This window comes from Taudactylus pleione, unplaced genomic scaffold (genome assembly GCF_031769625.1).
Source record: "Taudactylus pleione unplaced genomic scaffold, aTauple2 ptg000087l, whole genome shotgun sequence".
NCBI classification, from domain to species: domain Eukaryota; kingdom Metazoa; phylum Chordata; class Amphibia; order Anura; family Myobatrachidae; genus Taudactylus; species Taudactylus pleione.
Window position 1 is genome coordinate 684,188 of NW_028284489.1, and position 13,329 is coordinate 697,516.

The following is a 13,329-nucleotide window of genomic DNA, read 5'->3' on the forward strand; positions in this document are numbered from 1 at the left end:
ATCGCTATTATGATCGCAGTTGCGATACGCACTGAATCAGGCCCTTTACTTGATGGTGACCACCCAGCCCATGGCACCCCTGAGCTTGTGATCCACTGACTTACACTTTTAATGGTCTAAGGGGGTCATTCAGACCCACTCGCAAGTGGCAGTACGCTCGCAAGTGGGTCGATGGTCCCCACGGAGGGAGCTCCGTCGCGCGCAAGCGCGAGACACGGCGAGTGAAGGACTTTCCATCGCTCTTGGTCTCGCACCAAAGGGGGCGTGCTGTCGATGTTGATTGACAGCACGCCCCCTTTGGTGGGCATGCCGGGGGCGTGCCTGCCAGACGGAGGCATTCCCATGGGAACGCCTACCATCTGAAGCCGGCCCCACTGACATCACTAGTGATGTCAGTGGGAGTGATTTTGGCTCTGATAGAGCCAAAATCACTCCTGGCCTTGCGGCTGGGAAACCCGACTGCAGGGTTTCCCTCGCAAGTCCGATGGTCAAGACCATCGCGACCATCTTTTTGCACGCTCGTATATGCTGTGGGTGGTGACCCACAGCTATACGAGCATCCAGGAGGACGCTCCATATTAATGGAGGAGGGCCCTGATTCAGAGTGAGCGCTCTGGTCAGAGCATCCGGCTCTTAATCAGGGCCTAACTGTCTTTCTTTGTTAATTGCTTTTTTCTCGCCATTGTGATGGTAATATAGAACTTTCTGCAATGCAATATTGCTTTTATACAGACAAAGGGGTTTGTAATCAAGTAATCAACTATCAATGTTTAATTCTTAACCCATTACTTCTTCCCAAAACAAGGCCTTTGTGGCTTTTTACATTTCATGTTTATTTTTTTCTAACCTAAAGTTTTTTTTAACCATTAGTAGTTTACTGGTGATCTTTGTATAATATCAGGTTATTCACTGAAAATGCTTCAGTTTCAATAACAACTGGAAAAATGTGGTATTCTAAAATGTCTGACTGGTAGTTTGTACAGTTCCACATTCAGCCATTGGTTCAAAGTTTACAGCTCTACATAGTCTTGTTCAAAGTTAACGGGTCCATCCACAACCAGTTTGATAAAATGCATCATGAATTTGAGCTCATTTGAGCATGACCAATGTGCATTACTGTGTATTTTGTTAGTACTTTATAAGCATTGGATAATGACAACAATAAAGCACACAGCACACAATGTACAATGTCTGTATCCAGTCCAATTAAATGGGCAGATAACTGCAAGACCCTGTCATTCCCAATTATTGCATCTTCATATTCTAATCTAAATGTAATATCTTAGTGATAATCAAGACCACTAATAACAACAACCATATGTATTAAAAAAAAAAACTTGCCATCACAGCTCCACCAATAGAAAGCTGTCCCAGCAGAGTATTTCATTTTGGTTTTTGGACACTTTTTGAAGCTAGATACATTCAACCAGATCACAGTCCCCATAAAAAGCTCTTGAACCTGCTCTGCCATACAAAAATAGGTGGCAGATTTTGCCAATACACTGTTCTTACATATGGAGGAAACTTAACTGTTTTGGGAAAACATTCCATTTTCGGACTGACTTGATAAACTGGAGAGCTAAGATGTTTTGTAACTATATGTAATACCCATGTACAGTACACAGAGATGGAAAGGTTAATTATGCTGTGTCGGCCTCAAGACAGCATGAAACCTTTACAACGTGAAGACATGCCAATGGTGGAAGTCCATAGGTAATTGAATTTCCCCAAATTAAAATATTATTCCTCCCTCGCCAACCATTTAATGATATAACTAGGTCATCTATGAAGTGAACAATGCTTCTTTATGTATTCAAGTGTACTTACTTCCCTTGGGACTGCCCCCAGAGATCACTCTGTGCCTTCATTCTTTTCCATTGGGAAATAAAGAGACATTATCAAATTAAAACAATGAACTGAAGTCTCTGTATAATCTAGGGATGTGCGCCGACCCCTGTGTTCTGGTTTTGGTTTTGTATCTGTATTTCCTTCATGTTTTGGATCTGGATTTGGTTTTGACAAAACTACCCGTGTGTGTTTTGGTTTTGGTTCTGTATTTTTTCTAAAAAATCATAAAAACAGCTGAAATCACATCATTTGGGCCTGTTTTTCTGTCTACAGTATTATTAACCTCAATAACATTTATTTCCAGTCATTTCCAGGAAATTTTTACCAGCTCACAGCTCACAATATTGATTTCATGCAGTTTAGCCCAAAAAGTTGCATCGAGCTAGCTAGCTGACTAAGCTAAGTGACAGCAGTGGGTGACACTAACATGTGGCAGTTCAGCTTCCAACATGGCACAGAGTTGCACTGCAGTGGTAGACAGATTGGCAGTTTAGTAAACTATATGACCTCATAGGAAGTTTAAAAACCAAGAACGTTTACATTAATCAAGAACTAGGTCAGAGGCCCAAGGGAGTTGGAATATGTCTATTGACTGAAGACAAGGAATTGACAGAAGGACTGAGAAGTTTGTAAATTTATTTATTTTAATGTTTTGATTCTATAGAAAATGTATGTGGAAGCATCAATGTGAGATCAAATTCTTCAGTTATTTTTTACATCTAATAGAAATGTGGTAGTCTTGCTTCCACCTTGGATCCAGCATGGTCGCCAAAAGGCATTAATCCGATTGTAAGATCCTGACAACACTTGGATCCTGGTGAAGCGAATAAAAGACTTGATCTACAAGTCTGATATACTTAGCAGGATCGCTTCATTTCAGCTCCTCCTTTAGTTTTTCAAGCTACTTTTCCAACAGTCTAATTAGGGGAATTGTTTTCCAAAATACCAAGATGAGTTTTGTCTGTTGTGTGGCACACAGTAATTTGTATTGTTATAATAAAAAAAATAATCTTTATTAGATATACACTAAAATGCCCCATTATGGGACAAGACCATCGAAATAGAAGATAACAATACAAAAAGGTAAATGTGAAATAAATTGAAAATTTTAAATAACATCAAAGAGTATCCTCGCTGTGTGAACTGATTCTTATTTCATATATCAATATGTTTATTTCTTTGAAACTCTTGGTAAAATTATCATTCTCCTAGTTTAGAGTAATAATAACTACGTCGGATTACTTCCTCGTTTGTGAGACCCCTCCTATTGGGGTAACTTGGTAGATATTGCAAGTTTATAATTCCTACTTGAAATTTGATCCTTTTACACAAGCAGATGGTTTAATTCCTGACAAATTCCTGGGAAATCTTTATTGTTATTTAATATGCATTTGCGTACAGGGAAGATTATGGGTCTGATTCAGACCCACTCGCGAGCGGCTGTCCGCTCGCAAGTGGGTCGATGTTCTGGACTGAGCATGCGCATGATGGAGGGAGCTCCGTCATGCGCATGCGCCAAACGCGACGAGCGAAGGAAAGTCCTTCGCTCGTTGTGTCCGATCAAAGGGGGCGTGCTGTCAATGTTGATTGACAGCACGCCCCCTTTGGTAGGCGTGCCGGGGGCGTGCCTCCCTGACGGGGGCGTTCCCACGGGAACGCCTCCCATCAAAAGCCGGCCCACTGACATCACTAGTGATGTCAGTGGGAGTGATTTTGGCTCTGATAGAGCCAAAATCACTCCGGAGCTTGCGGTTGAAAACCTCAACCGCAGGCTCCGGCTCGCAATTTCGATGGTCGCGATGGTCTCGACCATCGCGACCATCAAAATGCACACTCGTATAGCCTGTGGGTGGTGACCCACAGCTATACGAGCGTCCAGAAGGACGCTCCATTTTCATGGAGGCCGGCCCTCATTCAGAGCGTGCGCTCTGCTCAGAGCGTACGGCTCTGAATGAGGGCCTCTATACACTGCTTAAATATCTGTTACTGTTTGTAGCCGTATAATCACATTCAGATATGAGGTTATCATTATGCACTTCCCTCAATTGCTTTAATAAAAATATGGTTTTCCATGTATTTAACAGAGAATCTATTAATATTGTTTGTCAGTATGTAGTCAATTATTGTGACATATTATTTATCACACTTACATTGACTTGATTTAATTGTATCATTATACTCAAGTAGGATCTTTGTTAGTGTATGGGTTTAATCTCAAACTTTGTCATGAACCTACAATCATAACTCTGCTTTTTTCTGCTGAGGGCCGTTTTGATATATATAACATTATTCACAGGCCCGTTGCAGGCCATACCCCTCCTCGTGATGTCACAGGGGACAGGGCCATAATCGCCGTTGATTATAGCAATGTCCGTAGCATATTGAGGATGCTCCATGGAGCTGTAAGGGCAGTGGTGTGACAGTCTTAAGCTTCCTAAGGATGCTCCAGGTGGCACTGCTGCATAGATTCTGGCTGTAGTGTGCCATTCTAGGCACCCTGCTGGCCAGATCAGGATAGAAAAAAAAGCTCTGAGATCCAGACCAAATGATTCTATGGGCCTTATATGGCTCTCGGGACGGAGTTTTCCCCATCCTTACCTACAGCGTCACAATATTTTTCTGAATAGTACACTGCGGTATCAATGACCTAAAGCATCACAATACTTTTATGAATATTACACTGCAGTATGAGATGACCTACAGCATCACAATACTTTTATAAATATTACACTGCAGTATGAGATGACCTACAGCATCACAATACTTTTATAAATATTACACTGTGGTATGAGTGACCTACAGCTTCACAGTACTTTTATGAATATTACACTGCGGTATGAGAATGAACTACATTGTCACAATACTTTTATGAATATTACACTGCGGTATGGTCAGCAGCATCACAGTGCTTATTATGGATCCACTGGGTGGTATAGCATACAGTGTCACAGTGCTTATATGGATATGCTGAGGTACAGCCCAAAAAATGTCTAACTTTTTTCAAACTTTTTTTTTCGTGGACAAACAGCACATCCTTGGATTGGACTCACAGCCCCCCCTGGATGGAGCACAGCTCACCCCTGGATGGGCAACACAGCTGCCCCCCCTGGACAGAGCACAACACACCCATGATTTGGACAACAACCCCTGGACAAAGCACAGTGACAGCAGACCCTTGTATTTGACAACAGTCCCTGGCCTAGACACACAGGGCCTGATTCAGAGCCGCTCGCTCTGACAGAGCGCTCGCTCTGACTCAGGGTCGGGCTTTTTTTTTTTTTTGGAGCGGCCTCTTGGCCACTCGCATAGCTGTGGGTGGCTATAGCGAGCGGCCATGATGATGGTCGCGATGGTCAAGACCATCGCAACCATCGGGCTTGCGACGAGACTGTTGTGGTAGGGTCTCATTCATTGCAAGCCCCAGAGAGCTTTCAGCTCTAACAGAGCCAGAAGTTCTCCACTGACATCACTTGTGATATCAGTGGGGCCACCCCCAAATGTCAGGCGTTCTCATGGGAACGCCTCTGTTTGGGCAGCCACCCCCCTGCCCACCCACCAAAGGGGGTGAGCTGTCACTCAACATCGACAGCACACCCCCTTTGGTGCGAGACCCAGAGTGATGGAGTGCCCGTCGCTAGCTGGATCTCGCGCATGTGCTGTGGGCCACCATTGACCCAGGGACTTATATTCAATCCAAAATCCGTGAGAATGTGACAGCAGGGGGATGAAATTTTTCCATTCCGAGTCAGGCGGTAAACCCGAGCCTGACTTGGCTCCTACTCGGATACCCTATGTTTGGGTGGGTCCGGTTCTCTGAGAACCGGACAAGCTCATCTCTAGTATAATCTGTGCAATATTAGAAGCAAAGTATGTAACAAATTAGCAGGTTCTTAACCTCAACCTTCCAGTTTTCTCAACAGGTCCTGTTTTGAGGATTTCTGTCTGTGGAAGCAGGTGGAATAATTACTCACCCAGCAATATAGATTATCTCACCTGTACATGAATAATGACATCCACAGACATTGACCTGTTGGTGGTATTTGAGCACTAGAGTTGAGAAAACCTGCTATAAAAGTATCCGAAAACTTGAATGAGTTTGAGGATATATAAGCATCCTATTTTGTTATGAAAATTTGTTAGGTAGTTTAAGAGTTAAGGGCTGAGATGGTGTGGTTAGATATCGGTCACTTGATAAGTGTAAGCCTATTATAGGCATTAAGGGGAGGGCCTAGAGGACTCATATAAATAGCCTGGTGAGGGGAGCCTTCTTCCTCTTTCCAGTTTATTCAACTAGGCTGTTTAAGTGTTTAATCATAGCTTGATCATTAGTCCTCTTTCTGTCTTTCTTCTCACTTTCTTTTATCTTTAATCTGCTTTCAGTTCTCACCTTAATTTAACCCTTCATTCTCATTTCAGTCCCTCCTTTCTCATTCTCTCCTTTGCCTCTATTTCCTCTCTCTTTCCTTCTTGTTATCCCCCACTTCCCCTTCCCCTTCCCCTTCAGCAGTTAGCGCCTCTGTTCTCTCCCATCAGCAGCCAGCACCCACCATCCACAATAGGCATGTCCCATCCCTGGTGTTCTGCTCCCCCCCTCCGCTGCTTGATGAAGACAGCCAGGTCTCTCACATCAGCGGCTCCAGCCCTAGCCAGATACCACTCACGGTCTGCATCAGGCCGCAATACCGTGCCTGCACACACCCACTCTGGCAGTGCTACGAGCAGCCCAGACAGCCCCCAACTGCCATCCCCACTCACATCACAGACCAGCCCATGCCCTGCATCAGTGGTTGGACCCATCCACAGGGTCACAGTGGCCATTTTAAGGAGAGGTGACTTGATTAATGGCAGCCAGTGCACGCCCATTGGCCCCTCCCCTGCCCCCACTGCTTTAGGAGCTGGGTGCCCCTTGTCACACTGCAAGCCTCCACAATCCTGTTCAGCCCCAGGGACTCCCACCTTAGTGTAATTTCAGCTGGGGGTCCCACATCATTGGGGCTCCAAGTGCGCCACCCCCCCAACTTGCTAACCAATGCATCCCCTGCACCAATACGTGGGAGTTACACCCTCTTGTTGGGGGTTTTGGGAGTGCAGCCAGGTAATCATGCCCTGTAGAAAAAAGGGGGGGTTTAACCCCCTATTGTTCCTCAGCACACTGAATTGCACCTGCAACAATACATGAAGACTATATGGTGATAGAAATTCACAGATATTAGTTGCATGCTTATGTAAATCCATGGGAAGCTGCTAGGCCATTTCATGGCTTCTCTATTACTAGCAGTCCCTAACTCTAAGGGGTCACAGTGGCCATTTTAAGGAGAGGTGTCTTGATTAATGAAATCTGGCCCCTCTCCTGCCCCCACTGATTTAGGAGCTGGGGTGCCCCTTGTCATACTGCAAGCCTTAGTGTAATTTCTGCTGGGGGGTCCCACATCACTGGGGTTCCAATTGCACCACCCCCAAACTTGCTGGTCTGCTTATTTCTCCACCACTAGGCCACCGCACTCACTACCCTTGTAGTTTACACACCCTTACTGACTGCTCCCAACTGTACCACCAGCTCCCTTTATCTGAACCTTTGCAGCTGCACCCCCCTGTTCCCTTTCTTCCCCCCTCCCCCTGCGATCGCCGCTGCTGTCAGCCCCCAATCCCCATCCCCTGTCAGCTCCAGCATCCCCTGTCCCACCTCCTGTGGAGGGATTTTCCAAATCACTTGTCTCACATGTTATTCCTTCAAATCCTCAGGTCGCCATCTCTGGGCATTCCAGGTCCGTGGAAGAAGTCATGCAGGTGTTCTGTGCAGTACCAACATCGAGTCAAGTTTCAGTGGGGCACAGAACTGCGAGGATAAGGTCGTGGGCATGAAAGAGGCAGTGGCTGGTCCTTCAGCTGCAGGATCTGGTGAGCATGGTGTTCTCCCATTGCGCAGCGCACATTCCCCATCCTTGGATGATTCCTTAGAATCTTCCAGTTCATCTGGTAGGCTGCACAAACTCATGCATTACTTACCACAGAAATTTAAGGAAAAGTGAGGGAGCCCTAAGAGATCTTGCACAGTGTCAGCAGCTAAGGTGCCGGATGCGGTGGGGTTCAATGTGCAAATATGGCCATCCTTGGGGTTTAAGATCTAAGATTAGGAAGCAGATAAGGAAGTGTAAATTTGTAGATATATGTTTGCCATTATGGTGGATGCAAAAAAGGCGATGGATTAGGCCAAGTCCGCCGGGGTAGAGTACACCTCTACCCCGGCAGACTTGGCCTAATCCATCGCCTTTTTTGCATCCACCATAATGGCAAACATATATCTACAAATTTACCCTTCTTTATCTGCTTCCTAATCTTAGATCTTAAGAAGCTGGAACGACGGAAGCCCGTCGTTCATACCAGAATTGGTTAGTGAGTATGTATGTCTTTGCAGCGTGCTACCTAGAGTCAAAGCCCGGAGAGTATGTGAATGTTCTAAAATACATGCTCATGGTACTCGTCAGCTAAAAGTTCTGCTTGGCAGCAGTATGATGAGACCTTTAGGAAAAAGCAGGAGGGGCAGTCAGTTTTTCAATTTGGTTTTATGGATGTTGTAGAGTGGCTTTACGTCAACCAGCTGCTTTGCGTGGTCGGAGATTCCTCGGGTGGTCAAAAACAGTCCTTTCTGGCCCACCCAGTGTCCGTGGGCATCTGTTGCAGGAAGTGCTATGCGTTTAATTATGCAAAATGCAACCAGGGATCAGGTTGTAGTTATAGGCACATCTGCATGCTTTGTGGGAGTGGTCACCAGCCAAGGAGTGCGGTCAGGTCGGTGGGGCAGGTACAGGTAATGGGGAGCAGTGCGCTGAGCAGTGCGGAGGTGTTAAGTAAGTGCTATTGCCAGTAAATGTAGGAGTGTTGTGGAGCTGGTTAGGCCATTATCCTCTCAGGGGGAAGCAGCCTTTTTGTTGCATGGTTTTACTGAGGGTTTTCGTTTGCCCTACTCAGTAGATTTGCGTAATTTCTAAGCGAAATCTGAAATCAGCACGGAAGTTGTGAGGTGCAAGGTAAAGGTGGAAATTAAATTGGGGTGCACATACAGCCCTTCTACTTCCGCCCTTTGGAGGGTTTATGTATATTGCCTTTGTGGGTAGTGCCAAAGAAGGAGTCGGGTAAATTCAGGCTGATCCAGCATCTCTCTTACCTGGATGGAGGTTCAGTTTAATGACGCATTAGATCCAGTGGATTGCTACATCGTTTACCAATCCTTTGAACAGGCTCTGGAAATAGTGCAAGGTTTCGGGCGGATGGCTCTTTAAGCTAAGGTGGATATTGAATCAGCTTTGGCTGCTGCCCCTTCACCCCGAGTCTTTTAAGCATATGGGGTTTAAGGTAACAGGGCTCTATTACGTAGACAGATGTCTGCCGATGGGCTATTCCATTTCGGGTTCTTTTTTTGAGTGTTTTAGTTCATTTTTGCAGTGGTGCATGTCCCATTACCTGGATGATTTTCCATTAGTGGAGCCAGCAGACATCCAGGTTTGTGAGGATTTACTTTATTCCCTGCAGGCTCTGTTCGCCAATATGAGAGTACTCATTTCTCATGACAAGATGGAGGGTCTCGTGATGCATCGGTCCTATTTGGGTATAGAGATTGATACCTTGCTAGATTTATTCCGCTTACCTATGGAGAAAGTGCGCAGTTTGGGGGAGTTGCTAGAAGCATTAATTTTGCCAAAAAATGTTTATCTGAACAGTTGCAGTCACTATTGGGCCTCCTCAATTTCGTGTGTAAAGTTATACCTATGGGTCGGGTTTTTGGTAGACGGCTGGAGAGAGTCATACCAGCGGTTAGGAAGTCACACCATCTTATCAGCATATCGCAGGATCTGAGAGAGGATCTGCATGTTTGGATTTTGTTTCTGTGTGAATTTAATGAGGTTCAAATAAGGCTGCCATTTATTAGTGGGATGCCTCAATTAATTATGTGTGTATGAATTAATCATTTTGAGCATACAAGTGGTGATGTTGCTTTTTAATAGGTATGTGTTTTATACACGTGATTTATATATGTTTTGATGTATTTTCGCCATCACCTAATGGTGACTAGAGTAACTACACCAATTCACTTTACACTCTATGCACTACTACTCATATATTTCCCCCTGTTTTTATTTGATTAATGTTACTTCATTACTGTATGTACTTGTGTATTGTCTGTTGAGCATAGATTACTATGTGAAATTTTGAGATCTTGTGTTTGCTCTCACGTGTGTTCTATTTTTACTAATCAAGTGAATCCTATAATTTAGTTGATTTTACTACTAAAAGTTATATTTTATTGAGGTGTGCCCCTATAGGAGTTCTTTCTTTTCCTTTATTTTGTATAGATGCCTTATGGGTGGCAGAGGAGAAGTTTGGGGCCCCTGATTGGGTGGTCATACACTTGAGAGGCAATTACTTGGGCATGTGCAAGGGCATTGAACTAATACTTGCTATTAGGGATGACTTGTAGTCTCTCGTCTATTGTTGGCCTGATGTCGGGGTGGCATGGTTGGAAATTTTCCCATGGCAGTTTTGGAAGGGCTCACAGGGTGGCAGGCATTAGATCAGGTCCGTCGGAAGGTCAATGAGGTGATTTTGCATTTTGTTAGTACAGTAGCTTTGGGGGATGCATAATATGGCACCCCATTTGTGTTATGAGGAGAGCTTTTATAGGCCCGATGGGCTACACCTCATGGAAGTGGGCTAGAGTTTTTCATCAAAGAACTCTGCGGGTTCCTTTGAGGATCAAGTGGTTTCCAGTTTGGTGGCGGTCCTGGTTCTGTGAACGAGGCTTTGGCGTGAAGAACTGCTCCTAGGAGCTATTATGGTGCAGTAGTGTCTGGGTAGCATCTTTCCTTTGAGAGTGGCAAGTTAGTTACCATCTAAGGGATGGACCTGGTCTCCATCCAAGGAGCGACTAAGGCTGTACCAATTAAGGGGGGATGGTACTGCCTTAGGTTGGTCTGCGCAGGGGGAATGGGTATGATTCGATTCCCGTCAGCGTATGCCCGACAGGAGCAGAGTTAGAAGCAGTGGAAGCCCGACAGCGCTGGAAATCCTGATCGTGGATAGGTAAGTATAGACTAACCTAACCTAACACCCCTAACCCTAACCCTCCTTAGGGGTGCCTAACCCTAACCACCCCCTTCCCTGCTGCCTAAACCTAAGTCCCCCGGGTGGGTGCCTAACCCTAAGTCCCCCCCAGGGGTGCCTAACCCTAACCCTCCCTCCCCCTAGCCTAACCCTAACCCTCCCGGGGGGGTGCCTATCCCTTAGTCCCCCCCGGGAGCCCTAAACCTAACCCTCCCCCCGCGGCTGTCCGCTCGTGGCGCCCGGCATCACTACGATTGTGATGCCGGGCGCCGGTCTCCCGGCATCGGGGAAATGCGGGCGTCTACATCTAGATGCCCAGCATTTCACCCTTGCCGGGATAAGACAGTCGAGAAGCTGGCTGCCGGTATTTAGGGAGTCGGCTTCCCGATTGCTTCCCGCGCTGGGTGGGGATCCACCCTTCTTATTTAGTTTATTAGTATCCATCAGGCTGTGGTCTCGGTGCACTGCTTTCTTCCTGCCAACTATTCTCAGATTTCAATTTGATCAATAAATTCTGGCGATTACCTCTTTTAATTCCATATATATGTCGGAGTGTTTATTTCTAGGTATAGGTTTAAATTAAGTAAACAAAAGGGAATAATAAAACAAATGGGCGACTTAAGCTTAATTGTGCACATCATTGTATTTTCATTTTCATGTTTCAATACTTCTCAGTAGGTTTAACAACCAGCAAAGTTCACAACACATTTAAGATCATTACACTAGGTTAATTTAGCTCTACTCACAAAGATACTGTAAAGGAACTTTAGATAACTGTTATGACATTCAGCTCAGATAATGACGTGAGAGATAACTGAATGGGTTACTCCAAAGCAGCTAGTGACTTATGATAAAACTGGTGAGATTAAGTATATACAGCACATAGAAATATGTATATAGATAAATATGTATACATACACATTACACACTGTTGTAAATACTTGTCTTATCATAGAATGGTTTGTTATGAGAAATATTTTTATTAATATTATTATTATTATTATTATTATTATTATTTTTAACAATTATAGGCAAGCCTGAATGTCATAGAAAATAACAGCACAAATCCAATCCATAGTAACAATGTCAGTCTTTGATCTTCTGGTGTTTATAGAGAACATTCACCAAAATTACCCATACTGAGTTAAGCAAACATCCCTCGATAAGGATTGAGATGATCTCTCAGCTGCAAGTATGTATACACTGTATACAGTGTAAAGCTAGGTACACACTATGCAATTTTTTGATCAAACAGATAATTGGGACAATTTTTCATCAAAATCATGGTCCTGATATATGTGCTACACACTATACAATGAATAAGGCTGATCACCTGATGGAAAATCAGCCTAATAATTGTAAAGTGTGTACGTAGCCTAAGTGATATTGGAAGAAATCAATGTCAATTAATAAAATATAATAACTACTCAAGTATAATGATTGGCTTAAATTTAAAATAAAAAGTTACAAAATATATTAGGGAGTGGATGCACAATAGGCTCTAAAGGTTTAATTTCTTTATAAAGTAGGGCATGGGGGCACTGTTTGAAATGTGGGAAGCAAATACCACTTATCAATGTAAAATTATATGCTTTATTTAACGGCAGTGGACTAGGATCAACATTTTCATCACTAGGGCTCCTATACCTGCTGCCCATTCCTATATACTGCAGCAGCTGGTCTGTCTTAATGATCATATACTGACCTGGGAGCCATCTTGGCTGCAGCCAGGGCCGCCATCAGGGGGGGACTGCCGGGCCTCCAGTCCCGGGCCCGGAGAGAGAGGGGGCCCGGGTGGCAGCGGCAAGGAAAGCCATCAGCGGTGCGGCATGTAAACACTGGAGCTGCCGTGAGCTAATCATAGCTTGCAGAACGGCAAGCAATCAGAGCAGCCTCTCCTGATTGGCTGCTGTTCTGCGAGCTGTGATTGGCTCGCGGCCAGCTCCAATTACAGCTCGCGGAATGGAAGGCAATCAGAAGCGGCTGCTCTGATTGGCTGCTGTTCTCCGAGCTATGATTGGCTCATGGCCAGCTCCATAGCTCACATGCAGCAGCGGCACACTGATGGTCTCTCTGCCTGTCTGCCACCCAGTTCATTCTTCGCCCCTCTCTCTCAGGACAGGAAGTGCCAAGAAAAGAGCAGGTAGGTTGATCCTGCCTTGTGCACCCCACTAGTCCAGCCAGCCTTACCTGCACTGCCCCCTTAGTCCAGCCAGCCTGCCCACCCCCTAGTCCAGCCAGTCATTCTGCCTTCCCTGCACTGTCCCCCAAGTCTAGCCAGCCTTCCCTGCACTGCCCCCTAGTCCAGCCAGCCTGCAACACCCCCTAGTCCAGCCAGCCATCCTGCCTTCTCTGCACTGTCCCCCCCCAGTCTAGCCAGAC

At 45.2% G+C, this 13,329-nt stretch overlaps 1 protein-coding gene across 4 annotated transcripts in view; it reads right to left on the bottom strand.

Annotated features, from left to right (window-relative positions):
* The window catches only part of LOC148529023 (uncharacterized), a 93,224-nt gene extending 80,414 nt beyond the window's left edge, over window positions 1-12,810 (bottom strand). For all 4 annotated transcript variants that reach the window (XM_088468982.1, XM_088468980.1, XM_088468981.1 and 1 more), the window contains exon 1: window positions 12,653-12,810. In XM_088468982.1, the coding sequence (XP_088325108.1) occupies window positions 12,653-12,687 (35 nt within the window). In that variant the 5' untranslated portion in view covers window positions 12,688-12,810. The remainder of the gene's footprint in view (window positions 1-12,652) is intronic.
* Window positions 12,811-13,329: the final 519 nt, after the last annotated feature.